The sequence below is a fragment of the Protobothrops mucrosquamatus genome, unplaced genomic scaffold (assembly GCF_001527695.2).
Source record: "Protobothrops mucrosquamatus isolate PMUCROS unplaced genomic scaffold, P.Mucros_1.0 scaffold1776, whole genome shotgun sequence".
In the NCBI taxonomy this organism is placed as follows: domain Eukaryota; kingdom Metazoa; phylum Chordata; class Lepidosauria; order Squamata; family Viperidae; genus Protobothrops; species Protobothrops mucrosquamatus.
In genome coordinates this window covers 203,300-217,528 of record NW_015387914.1, presented here as the reverse complement: position 1 = coordinate 217,528, position 14,229 = coordinate 203,300, and the positions used below count along the sequence as shown (strand labels likewise).

At 43.1% G+C, this 14,229-nt stretch overlaps 1 protein-coding gene across 1 annotated transcript in view; it reads left to right on the top strand.

The window, feature by feature from the left end:
* Positions 1-3,038: 3,038 nt before the first annotated feature.
* Positions 3,039-14,229, top strand: part of LOC107293926 (sorting nexin-29) — a gene marked incomplete at its 5' end in the record, with an annotated part of 57,287 nt that continues 46,096 nt past the window's right edge. Inside the window, 3 exons of the mRNA XM_015823114.1 lie at positions 3,039-3,155; positions 11,568-11,623; positions 12,573-12,654. Of these exons, the coding sequence (XP_015678600.1) occupies positions 3,039-3,155; positions 11,568-11,623; positions 12,573-12,654 (255 nt within the window). The remainder of the gene's footprint in view (positions 3,156-11,567; positions 11,624-12,572; positions 12,655-14,229) is intronic.

The following is a 14,229-nucleotide window of genomic DNA, read 5'->3' as shown; positions in this document are numbered from 1 at the left end:
AGGCCGAATTTATATTTCAGCTTTTGCTACTTTTCCTTCAGGCAAGTCTCCTTCTTGAGTTGATTTAGACTTTATGTGTCACCTGCGATTACGCAGATGATAAACCTGACCTTTTGAAAGATCTTTGCCGCGACTCCGCATGACGTTATCATGCTGGTTATTATGCGATCTGTCACCACCAGGCAATCACTGAGATGTTCTTAGTCTTCCAGAAGTAATGGAGTATCCGTCCTATGTCTCTTCCCCCCCCCCCCCCCGGTCTTCCCCTTCCACAGTGTAGATTTCATTTCACATCGATTTGAAATTCGTGGCTCATTTTGGAAGGGTTAACATTGGAAGTCATTTCCCCCCTCTCTTTTTATCTAACACTTTTTAGGGTTTATTTTTTTTTAGAAGGTTTTGCATTAGAACGATGTGATGACTCAGCAGCCCAACAATATGAAAAGATTGGTACAGGTAATCCTCGACTTACGACTGCTTGCTTAGCAGTCATTCAAAGTTTGGCCAGAGCCACGGGTGGGTGTGTGGGGGGGGGAGGAGATGCTACTTACAATCCAGATGTGAAGCTCTGCCAGTTGCTAGACTCACAACAGTTTCGTTTAGCGACTGTTCAAAGTTACAACGGCACTGGAAAAAAATGTGACTTATGTGCTTTTCACATTTAGGGCCCTTGTAGCCTCCCCATGGTCACGTGATCAAAATTCAGACTTTCCCAACTGGCTCGTATTTACGACGGTCGTAGCGTCCTGGGGTCACGTGATCTCCTTTTGCGACCTTCCGACAAGCAAAGTCAATGGGGAACCCAGATTCACTTAACAACCGGGTTACGAACTTATCAACTGCAGCGGTTCACTTAACAAATGAGGCAAGGAAAGTCATAAAACCGAGCAGAACTCACTTAACAGCTGTCTCACTTAGCGACAGAAATTTCGGCCTCAGTTCTCATAAGTTGAGAACTACCTGTAATCGCCATTTGCGGCCTTCCCGGTTGGCTTCCGATAAGCAAAGTCAGATCTACTTAACAACCTCATGAGACCTTGAACAACTGTGGCATTAAAAAGGTCACAAAATGAGGCAAAACTCGCTTAGCGGCTACCTTGCTTAGCGACGGAAATTTTGGGATCAGTTCGGGTTGTAAGCCGAGGACTGCCTGTCCAAAGTGAAAAGGGGTTAAGAAGTCTTCACAATGCCCAGAGTGAAAACTGAATTCTGAGGTTTAAAAGAATCCCCATTAACAAAAATACCACACACACATACACACAAAAATGTAAATATTTCAATTCGGGACGTGTTCTAAATCTCGGTGTTTGAATTATGAAGTCGGCATAAGAGCTGGCGTGCTCTGTGGCTGGGGATATGGTCCTGTGTTCCGTCGTTAATAATATTAATGCTTCTGCTTAAAATGGTAGTTTGACTGAATTCTTTGTTTAAGGATGTGAATTGGTTCAAAATGGGAAACATCTTCCTGGGGATGATTCAAATGGCATATGAATACAGATTTATATATATAGGAAGTTTCTCAGACAGACCGGTCTGATTGAGTACACCTTGACATTTTTAACTGCTATACTGCAGTTTTTCTTTTTTACAATATCTTTTACCATGCAGCCCCCAGGTATGGCTAACTGATGAAAGCAGAACAAGCTAGAAATGGCCGTCTTAGTCTCCCGATTTAATTCTTTACTCTTTGTCAGAAAAAGAAATTTGGATTTAAAATGTTTCGCAGTTGCGACTTGAGCCTGCTTAACGCCCCTAGTTGGGGGCTGCATGGTAAAAGATATTGTAAAAAAGAAAAACGGCAGTATAGCAGTTAAAAATGTCAAGGTGTACTCAATCAGACCGGTCTGTCTGAGAAACTTCCTGTATATACTCCCTTGACTCAGCTGGCAAAGAGGGGAGGAGAGCCTGTAGCTTGGTGGTTAAATCACTGCCTAGTATGTAAAACTGCCCAGGTTCGAATCCCATAAAGGGTATGGCTAACTGATGAAAGCAGAACAAGCTAGAAATGGCCATCTTAGTCTCCCGATTTAATTCTTTACTCTTTGTCAGAAAAAGAAATTTGGATATATATCATTTGCACAGAGGACATATGATGTTTGATCTTATTCAGTCAACTCAGTCTAGAGTAATTAAGTAGGATGTTTTTAATTAAATCAAAAGAGGTTGCGAATTGAATCCCCTTTAATGCAATTAAGCAGAAAAGCATGCGACACACAACAAAAGAATATTTGGAGATCTCAGGGCGGTCTTTACTCAGCATAATAGGCCATGAAAACTGGCTTTTAAAAACACGGAGCATTCAAGAAGCTGCTATTCCCCGTTGCGCAAGAGCGCAATTGAAGCAGAAAGCCATCTTAGATCAGTCGCTTTCTGGGTTAAAAGTCGGGTTCTGATTGTAGTTTGTCTGGGGGCAGCTAACCACAATTGCAGAGGGGTGAAATGTAGCTTCCTGCTTTAATTAACTTTCTCCGAAGTACAGGTAGGCCTCGGCTTAGCGCCATAACGGAGCCCAGAATTTCTGTTGCTAAACAAGACAGCTGTTAAGTGAATTTTGCTCCGTTTTACAATCTTCCTGTTAATTTAGTAACACAGTTGTGAAGTGGATCTGGCTGCCTCGCCCCCCCCGGTTGATTTTGCTTGTCAGAAGGTCGCAAAAGGGGATCAAAATCACCCCTGCAACCGTCATAAATAGGAGCCAGTTGCCCAGAGTCCGAATTTTGATCATGTGATCGTGGCGATGCTGCAACCGTCATAAACGTGGAAAAGGTCCTAGGCCACTTTTCCCAGTGCCGTTGTAACTTCCAATGGTCACTAAACGCACGGTTATAAGTCGAGGATTACCTGTATTGTAGGGATGCTCTTGTTCATGTTATTTGCAGTAGAATTGACCGTCTGTTTGGGCTGTTTTTTGGGGGGCTTAACGTAGAAGCAGAAACAATTTCTTTGTTGATTCGCATCTTGGATGACCGAACGCTCATTTCCCCAGAGCTGAACCTGTCGCTTTTGTGTTTGTGATTGTGTGTGTGTGTGTGTTCCAGGTGGCGGAAATGCACGGGGAACTGATCGAATTCAACGAACGTCTCCATCGGGCCTTGATGGCCAAAGAAGCTCTCGTGACTCAGATGAGACAAGAACTCATCGACCTGAGAGGACCGGTAATCATTTTCTTCTAAATAATCACTGTCATCGTTGGGATAAGCAAGGGGGCACTTTTTTTCACACCGGAGACAAGGAAAAGTAGTTCTCGACTCACAAACATCCACGTAATGACCATTTAAGTTATAACTATCCACTTAATGACCATTCAAAGTTACGATGGTGCTGTAAACAATGACCTGCAGCCAGTCATCCTTGTGGCCATGTGAACAAAATTCAGGTGCTTGGCATGCATACATGTACATATAGAGATAGAGATACACACACACACACACACACACACACACACACAGAGGATGGTTGCTTTGTCTAGAGCAGGGGTAGGCAACCTTGGCTCTTTTATGACTCGTGGACTTCAATTCCCAGCATTCCTGAGCCATGCGGAGGGGAGAGAGAGAGGTTTCCAAGCTGAGCCATGCTGGCTCAGGAATTCTGGGAGTTGAAGTCCACGAGTCATGAAGGGGCCATAGTTCCCCCATGCTGGCTCAGAAATTCTGGGAGTTGAAGTCAACGAGTCATAAAAGAGCCAAGGTTGCTTACCCCTCGTCTAGAGTCCACTTTGAGCCAGTCAGGATTGAACTCCTGGCTGTGGGCAGAGTTAGCCTGCCATACTGCATTCTAACCACTGCACCACCACGGCTTAGATAGCAATAGCAATAGCACTTAGACTTACATACCGCTTCACAGTGCTTTACAGCCCTCTCTGAGTGGTTTTCAGAGCCAGCCTGTTGCCCCCCAACAATCTGGGGGTCCTCATTTTACCAACCTCAGAAGGCTGGAAGGCTGAGTCCGCCTTGGGCCCAGTTCGGCAAAGCGAAAGGAAGCTCGATCCGAAAAGCTAACGTCTTGGCTCCAAAGTCCTGCACTCAATTAAACGGAGAGCTATTTGGTTTGCAAATCCTGATGCCTCCTGTAGCATTATGTTTATCTCCCCCTTAAGATTTTATTCCGAAATTTATAGCCAGCAGCGCTTCAATTAAACTCTTGTCCACCCCAATGTACTGGCGAGGCAGGGCCATAAAGAAATCTGCCACCAGATTATTTTATATGGCACCATTATTGCGAAGGACACAGTCCCCTTGTGTCTCATAATCATCCTGCGATTACTTCATTTCCAGCAGAACGTCGACATATCAGCTCACCCCACATTCAGGAGTCTAGAAATGCCGCTCGGAGTCAAGAGACCTGGAAGCCTTTTCAGACCCTGGTTTATTATTATTATTTTTTTTTTAATTGTTCACATCCTGTAATCAGATCAGAGTGGCTCAATTCACAGTTTGTTCCGAGCCACCATTTTATTACTGGCAATACACAGGCAGTCCTTGACAGTGATTGTTCGAAGTTAACAACGGCATTGAAAAAAAGCGATTTATGATCTTTTTTTTTTCACGCTTAACAACCCGTTGCGGCATCCCCATGGTCACGTGATCAAAATTCAGGCGCTTGGCAACTGGGTCCTATTTAACGACCCACTATGAACGTTTGTTATGCGTGTAAAATGATCGATGGTTGTGAGCCGTGAATTTCCAGGGGCAAGGCTGGAAATAACTAGGAATAACCTTCTAGAAATATTATGTATATTGCAATGATGAAACATAATAATTTATGTATTATAAAATATAATAATATTTTAGAAATAAGGAGAAATTTTCTGACAATGAGAACCGTCAACTAATGGAACAGATGGCCTTCAGAAGTTGTGGGAGCTTCATCACTGGAAGCTTTCAAGAAGAGACTGGACTGCCATCTGTCAGAAATGGTGTAGGGGCTCCTGCTTGGGCGGAGTGGGTTGGACTAGATGACCTACAAGGTCCCTTCCAACTATTCTATTCTATTCTATTTCCATTCCATTCCATTCCATTCCATTCCATTCTATTCTATTCTATTCTATTCTATTCTATTCTATTCTATTCTATTCCAATCCCTATTTTTTATTCTATTCTATTCCCTATTTTCTATTCTATTCTATTCTATTCTATTCTATTCTATTCTATTCTATTCTATTTCCATTCCATTTCCATTCTATTCTATTCTATTTCCATTCTATTCTATTCTATTCTATTCTATTCTATTCTATTCTATTCTATTCTATTCTATTCTATTCTATTCTATTCTATTTCCAATATTCTATTCTATTTCCAATATTCTATTCTATTCTAAATAGAGTCCTAAATAATATATAGAAAATAAATGAGAAACACAAATATATCTAGGGCAATATTCCTCAAGTATTTTCAGCCGCCGTTCTCCAACTATTTGATGGGCTAGCACCTTTTTTCTCTGCCTGCATTTTCAGGATGGGTTCTGATTTCTCCCTGTCCTTTTGCAGCTGCAGACATAAGCTGTACATTTAAAACATCCCATGATAATATTTTCTGACAGTTACAATAATTAATCAGTGGAACGGCTTGCCTCCAGAAGTTGTGGGTGCTCCATCACTGGAGGTTTTTAAGAAGAGATTGGCCAGCCATTTGTCCGGAATGGTCTAGGATCTCCTGCTTGAGCAGGGGGTTGGACTAGAAGACCTCCAAGGCCCCTTCCAACTCTGTTATTCCATTCTGTTAATTTATCCCACAAAAAAGTGCACTCAGTATTTTTATTCCTTCTGCTCGTCAAGCAGACTCAACTTCAAATATATTTGGAAAGACAAGAACATCCAGTTTTGGAGAGGCGCTGAATAATAAGCCCTATATATCAGTCTAATGTCTTTACAATTTTCAAAGCATGAAGGGGAATTGGGAGAGGCTGGGTGGGGCTCCGTTCCCTCTGCCACTTTGAATAAGCCACAAAGCAAACCAGATTTTAAACATCTTTCTAGGCTTTCAAGGCTGCAGCAGCATAAAGACTAAAATATCTCCTGAATTTCTAACCTCTTTAGAGGTCCTCGTTCAAGATATTGCATAAGGGGGAAGAGAGTCCTGTAAAATATTTCTCAAATAATATACCCTCAGTAATGTTTTTCCCTTCCTGAACCATCGTGTTAACTTTGGGGGATGTAAATTATTTTTTTTTAAAGGGATTGTAAAGAGGGGGGGGGAAGGCTTTGAGCCAAGTATTTGCTTTGAGTTACAACTCTGTGATGCTGATTTGAAAGACTGCACAGAATATGAATCTGGTTCATGTATAATTCTAAGCCATAAAGGGCTTTGAGGTTTCTTTTGCCTGTGGCTTCACATCTTGTGCGAATTTTGGGACTGCACTTTGTGTAAGAGTGGTCCGAAAGATTCCTGACTTAGTGTGATAAACAAGTGGGAACCTTACTTTCCAACAGATGCAAATACAGCCTGTATTTAGAAGGGAGGACAGCACAGTGTGCCAAGCCAGCTTTCGTAACACCTGAATGATCATCGCATTTCAGGAGTCCAGTTTTTGTACAGGTAGTCCTCAGCTTACAACCATAACAGCATCCCCATGCATAGAATACATAGAGGCATAGAATCAAGATCACATGAAGTACTAGTGCCGCTTTATAAAGCCCTAGTAAGACCACACCTCGAATACTGCAGCCAATTTTGGTCAGCATATCACAAAAAAGAGATTGAGAGTCTGGAAAAAATTCAGAGAAGAGCAACTAAGATGATCAAAGGCCTGGAGACTAAAACATACAAAGAATGGCTGCGGGACTTGGGTTTGGCTAGTCTAAAGAAAAGAAGAAATAGGGGAAACATGATAGCAGTGTTCCAGTATCTGAGGGGCTGCCACAAGGCAGAGGGGGGCCAGGTTGTTCACCAGAGCACCAGAGGGAAGGACGAGAAACAATGGTTGGAGACTGACCAAAGAGAGAAGCAACCTGGAATTAAGGAGAAACTTCCTGACAGTGAGGATAATCAACCAGTGGAACAGCTTGCCCCTAGAAATCGTGGGCGCTGGAGATTTTCAAGAAGAGACGGGACAATCACCTATCTGAGATGGTATAGGTCCTCCTGCTTGAGCAGGGGGCTGGACTAGAAGACCTCCAAGGTCCCTTCCAGCTCTATTCTATTCTAAATTCTAAGTACTCACGTGTTCAGAATTTGGGTGCTTGGCATGTCTTCATAGCATTTGAAATGTGGATTTACAGGCGGCTGTTACGTAAAAGCTGGGTTGACAAGATCAGAAATGAGGAGGTGATAAGCTGCCTGGGAAAGCCCAGGGAAATCATCAAAACAATTAAAAAGCGAAAATTAGAATATTTCGGACAGGTGATGCGACACCCAGGAAAATACGGCATACTCCATTTAACCCTCCAGGGAAGGCAAACGAGGTCCAGGCAGAAGAAGAACATTGTGGCTTCAAAATCTAAGGGACTGGTTTGGACAAAACTCAGCTGCACTTTTTCGTGCGGCTGCTGATAAAAACAGGATTGCCAACATGATCGCCAACGTCCGATAACGGATTTGGCACAAGAAGAGTCAATGGGAATAGCTGGACTTGCTTAACAACTGCAGCGATTCGCTTAACGACCGTGGCAGAAAAGATTGTAAAATCGGTTGTGATTTAACAACTGCCTTGCTTAGCAATAGAAATTCAGGTTTTAATTGAGTAGGTTGAGGATTTGCTTGTACCCCTACATCCAAATCAGAAATGTGGAATTCATCTGGGATGGGTCTTGCGGGTACCTTTCATTTCACGAAAAGCGAAGGAAATGCCGGAGAACTCTTGTTTTTGCTTAACTGTTGGAGAGGAGAGGTCACCTCTGTTCAGTCTGTAAAGTGGCCTGTTGTTTTTTTTTATTGACATTTTAAAAGCTGGCTTATTTATCTCTTACCGGCTCTAAAGCCAATCTATTTGGTAAGGGTTGTTTTTCTTTCTTTTCTTTTTTCTTTTAATAAAAAAAGTCCTAAAAAAAATCAAGCTGAACTGAAACGGCAAAGAGGCTTTCAAAATAACCTTTCTGTGCAAAATTTGTTCTGTTAAGTGTCAAAATTATATATGCTGTCAGCCATCCATCTGACTCTGTCTCTCTCTCCATGTGTGTGTGTTTGGATGTGTACGTGCATAATGAAAAGGGAGAAGAACAAAACACACAAAATTTTACACAGCCCAGCTGTGTGCGCTTCCTTCATCCCACCCAGAAATTGGCAGGCAGGCAGGCAGGCAGGTAAGTTTAAGGCATAGGGAGGAAAAAATATTGGAGTCTTAATGGTCCTCTTTTGTGGCGACTAGTGGACCCAGGTGTAAAGCAGATGCCTCTGAAATGGAAGTTGGAATTGTTATCACCGTGTGCCTTGTCAGAAGTTGGTGCAAGAATTAAATCACAGTCCCACAATCCCTAGGGGGCAGCAGGCTGCCGATTCGTAAATTAAAAGAGAGGGTTCTTTTGTGCTTGTTATTCCTGCCTGCCCCCGCCTATCCCCGGGCCAGAACTGTACTGAATTCACAGTTCTTTCATGCAAAAATAAAAAAATAAAAAAGAAGAGTTTACATGAATTTGATTTGTGTTTATTTCCTATCTGTTGCTCTCTGGAGGATGTTGGGCAACAAAGATATCAGTTGATCCTTGACTTACGACCGTAACAGAGCCGGCCCATCCTGGTTGTAATACAGAAGAAATGCGAAATTTGAAAAGATGTGGCTTGAAAGATCAATTTCATGGTTGGGTTCCTGACGTCCGAAAGTACAGATGCTGACTTTTGAAATGGATTAATGTGTGCTAAACACACGCTTGGGTTTTGTTGTCGTCGTTACTGTATATCTCGCCACCATCCTCCTCTTGACGGAGATTTGTGACTTGAACTTTATGATAAAGGTTTTTATGAAGGGTCCTTGGTACTCTCTGAGCTTGGTTGTTTTCTTGAAGGCATCTCATTACTCAACTAGGTAACATCATCAGTGCTAGAAAGGAATGGGCTTTGAGGAGAAGGAGGAGGAGGACTGTGGGGTGCTTGGTGCTCTCTGAGCTTGGTTATTTTCTTGCAGACATTTAATTACCCAAGCTAGGTAACATCATCAGTGTTAGTGATGATGCACTGATTATGTTACCTAGTTGGGTAATGAAACGTCTGCAAGAAAACAAGCAAGCTCAGAGAGCACCAAGGAACCCACAGTCACCTTCCTCCTCCTCCTCTTCCTTCCTTTCTCTTCCATTTCACAAATCCCACTCCTTTCTAGCACTGATGATGTTACCTAGTTGGGTCATGAAACGCCTGCAAGAAAACCACCAAGCTCAGAGAGCATCAAGGAATCCATAGTCACCCTCCTCCTCCTCCTCCTCCTCCTCCTCCTCTTCCACTTCACAAAGCCCACTCCCTTCTAGCACTGATGATGTTACCTAGTTGGGTCATGAAACGTCTGCAAGAAAACCACCAAGCTCAGAGAGCACCAGGGACCCCTCATTTCAACCCCAAGCTACCAATATTCTCCTTTACATATTTTTATATCTAGTATGATTTTCGTTTTGAGTTACTACGGATTATGTTGTTGGGTGGATATTCTTAATAATTAATGTTGGAATTATTACAGCTGTTAACTATTCAATATTGTGAAATATGAACAGTATTTGTCTTAGGCTTGTTTTGGAACATTGTGCTACTGGTAGTTTTGTTTAATTGCAAACCGTCTTTGAGCTTGTCAGGTTTCAGCACACCCATTAAGTGGATACATACATCTCTTTTTTAAGAAATAGTGACAAATTATTAGGCTTAATTAGAGTTGCTATTAAGCAGATGGGGGCAAGATTTACTTCTAATGTTGTTATGTTGGAGCTTGTTGAAGGATCCAGTTGGAACTTTGATCCTAGTGGAAGGATTGAGTAAAATAATTGGTTTTTATAATTTCCACGCTCACGGTGGAAGCTTTTAAGGGGGCTGTCAATAACAGCTAAAACTTTGAAATGAGCGCATACAATAGCAATAATGACAGGATCAAGAGGAATAACTGCAATTTTAAAAAACGCTATGCTTGCCTGGAAAAAGTGTATGATTTTATAATGGCTATTAATGTCCAGAGTGCACTTAGATTAAGGCAATCTAACACATCAAGAGAGCATAAGAAATATGCTGTAGTTCTAATGACAAGTAAGTGTGCTACATTCTAGGTCACTGTGTTTTAATCATCCGAGTCATTAATTCTAAAAAGAGCGTGAATGAAATTCACAAATTTTAACAATCCTATTGATCACCTTCAGCTAACCTTTTTACTTGAAGTATGGGGCTGCGGCGTGCCTGGCTGAGGACCTCTGAGAGTTGAAGTCCACAAGTCACAAAAGGGCCAAGTTTGAAGACCCCTGATATAGACTTTAAGAGGAATGGACTTCAACACCCAGAATTCCTCAGCCAGGCACGCTGGCTGAAGACCTCTCAGAGTTGAAGTCCACAAGTCATCAAAGGGCCAAGTTTGAAGACCCCTTCCTTAGGCATATGCAGGGTCTAAATCCATTCTTGGAATTAAAGGTGGTACTTGAGGCTATTTCTTTCTTTTAGGGCAGGGCTTTTCAACCTTTTCACCCATTGTGCCACTTTTAGGATATGGCAACATCCGAGTACCACCAGTCGCCTAGCAAGGTGTCAAATACTTGATGTCCCCCCCCAAAAAAGGAAAAAAGTGATAAAATACAGGTAGTCCTCGACTTATAACAGTTCACTTAGTGACTGTTCGAAGTTACAATGGCACTGAAAAAAGTGCCCCCCCAAGCCACAGCCGAGCAAGACACCTGCCTGCCCGCCTGGTGGCGCTCTTCCTCCTATCCAAGGTTTTCATTGTTGTGAGCATTTCTGTTGAGGATTGGCAGCGGGGGTGGGGTGGGGGGTGTTTGGTTTTTATTCCCCCCGTCTGCTGGGTGGTTGCAGCAGGTTTTGGTCACTTCACATGACCCTGGGACACTGTGACCGTCATAAATATGAATCAGTGGCCAAGCATCTGAATGTAAATCACAAGACCCTGGAGAGGCTGCAACATTCCAGCTGATTGGTGCTTCTTCAGGGCTCAGCAGAGGCACCAGGATCAGTGCTGCTTTCCAGCTGATTGGTGCTTCTTCAGGGCTCAGCAGAAGCACCAGGATCAGCGCTGAGCTCCATCTGGATCCTGGCGCTGATCCTGGCGCTTCTGCTGAACCCTGACAGCCCTGCAGCTCCAGCCGTCTCTCGCTCAGGCTTGTGCGGTGCTGCCACCGGTTCAGCTCATTCCCCTCCCCTGCTACCACTTTTCTAGGATGGTCGCGAACCACCTGCCAGGTGCCAATGTACCACAGGTGGTACCCGTACCACTGGCTGAAAAGCCCTGATCTATAAAACTGCAATATTGTCCAAGCCGTGCTGAGACTTCTATTTAAATATGATCCCCCTGGAAATGATAGGAACAGAGGCTGTTGGATTTAGGAATTAATTTTGGGAGATTTGCTGTGGCTCAGGCCGCGCTTCCCTGCTCTTTAAGACCATCGGTGAAGTAGACCCAGCGTTTAATTATATTTTTCCTTCCTCCCTTTTATTGCTCAGGTTCCCGGAGATCTCAGCCAAACCTCTGAAGATCAAAGCCTGTCAGATTTTGAAATGTAAGTTGTTAGAATGTTTGATGTGTTTATCTCATCCCCGCAATGGCTTCAAAAGAGCGGTTTTGAAGTAAATGAGTCATAATTCAGGGTTCTTTCCGTTTTGGGAATGTATTCCCCGTCTTGTAACATAACCATGGCCTTCTTGATTTGGCTCCTTATTCCATGTGCTTTGATTATTGGTAGTATCTACCGGTGGAGTCTGTCTTATGGCCTGTTTGTACTTCCATGCAAGATTGTATATACTGACTTATATATCTTCAAATCAATAAACGTGAGCACCAGGAGTATAATAAACCAAAAAAGTCTAATACCATTACCAAACACCAAGCTTTCGTCGGAAACTTCCGACATCGTCAGGGCTAAACGCCAGTCTATGGGAGAGTTCTTTTATAGATAAAATGTCGTTTGCACTCGGCTCCTGGACCTTGTCACTGGTCACCTTGTCACCGGACCGGTCACAAGGTCCAGGAGCCGAGTGCAAATGACATTTTATCTATAAAAGAACTCTTCCATAGACTGGCGTTTAGCCCTGACGATGTCGGAAGTTTCCGACGAAAGCTTNAAGCTTTCGTCGGAAACTTCCGACATCGTCAGGGCTAAACGCCAGTCTATGGAAGAGTTCTTTTATAGATAAAATGTCATTTGCACTCGGCTCCTGGACCTTGTGACCGGTCCGGTGACAAGGTGACCAGTGACAAGGTCCAGGAGCCGAGTGCAAACGACATTTTATCTATAAAAGAACTCTCCCATAGACTGGCGTTCAGCCCTGACGATGTCGGAAGTTTCCGACGAAAGCTTGGTGTTTGGTAATGGTATTAAACTTTTTTGGTTTATTATACTCCTGGTGCTCACGTTTATTGATTTGAAGATGAATATACCCAGGAGTCACGTTTTTATTTTTAATGTTATTATTGACTTATATATATATATATATATTTTTGTCACCCAGATCAAACCGAGCACTTATAAACGTCTGGATTCCTTCAGTCTTTCTCCGTGGGAAAGCAGCCAATGCATTTCATGTTTATCAAGTAAGCGTTCTGTTCAGTGAGGGTATATTGGATGACTCTCATTATCCTGGTGTCAGACCGGCCCCCAATTTGCTCCCTAGGAGAGAGCCAGCCTTGACTCCACGGGTGTTAAAGAAAAGGTACTTTTACTAGAGATGTCGAGTGCAGCGCAAGCGAGGCAAGCTCCGGAAGAAAATGGCATGAAAATCATATATTGAAAGCCATCCCCAATGTCCCCAAAACCCTGGACCCTGGGAGAGTAGTCCAATGAGGTCCTGTTCCAATGTTTTGGGAACATGGTGCCTCCAGCGCCAAGACGTTTGGCTTCATATTGGCAGCTTAAAGTTTGATCTAGACATGGGTGGAGGAGGAGGAGGACAAGGAGAAGGTGGAGAAGGAGAGGAGGAGGAGGAGGAGGAGGAGGAGGAACCAGAAGAAGGAGGAGGAGGACAAGGACAAGATGGAGAAGGAGAGGAGGAGGAGGAGGAGGAAGCAGAAGAAACAAAAGGAGGAGGAGGAGGTGGAGGTGGTGGTGGTGGTGGTGGAGGAGGAAGCAGAAGAAACAGAAGGAGGAGGAGGAGGACAAGGTGGAGGAGGAGGAGGAGGAGGAGGAGGAGGTGGTGGTGGTGGTCATGGTTAAACAAATCCGGCTTCCCCTACTTTGCTTGTTGGAAGCTGACTGGGAAGATCACAAATGTCAGTCATTTATGCTGTAAGTCACCCAGAGTTGTTGGATACAAGATGGGTGGCAAATACATTTTATGAATGATAGAATGATGATAGATAGATAGATAGATAGATAGATAGATAGATAGATAGATAGATAGATAGATAGATAGATGATAGATGATAGATAGATAGATAGATAGATAGATAGATAGATAGATAGATAGATAGATAGATAGATAGATAGATAGATAGATAGATAGATAGATAAAACATGTGACCCTGGGATGCCACAACCCATCCTCAATATACACTGGTTGCCAAGCATCCAAAATGTTGATCACGTGACCGTGGGGATGCTGCAACGATTGTAAGTGTCAGGACCAGTTGTAAGTCCCCTTTGTCAGCGCTGTGGTAGCTTCGAAAAGGAAAGCCTCTTCCAGCCAGGGTATATTTGTCGTCTATTTTCCCACATTTAAACAAAACTGCTGGTACTTAAAGCAGGGGAAAAAACATATGTGCCAGCATATTCCATTGCGTAGCAATTATCTCCTTTTAATGAGGCAAGGACGCATTTAGTATTGGAGCTGTCATCCTTGGGTCATTGATAAGAGGGGGGAAAATATGTTTCCCTCCTTTCCTTGTGCGTGTTCCCACATTACTTGTCTACAAGAATGACAGTGTGCAAATTGTTTTGCAAGTACTTGGAGATAAGCTGACTTTAAGCCCCAGGGAAGATACTTGGCATCTTCAAACACTTGATGTGACCGAAACATCATAGTCACCCACTGGACTTCTAGCCAGAAGATTATCCGCTGATACTTAAGCCTGCCATTTTTATTTTTATTTTGTTACTCTGAAATTGGAGGGTTTGTCCAGCGTATTAAAACGGAACATGGTTGGGTTCCTTGGCTTTGATTTAGTGCATTG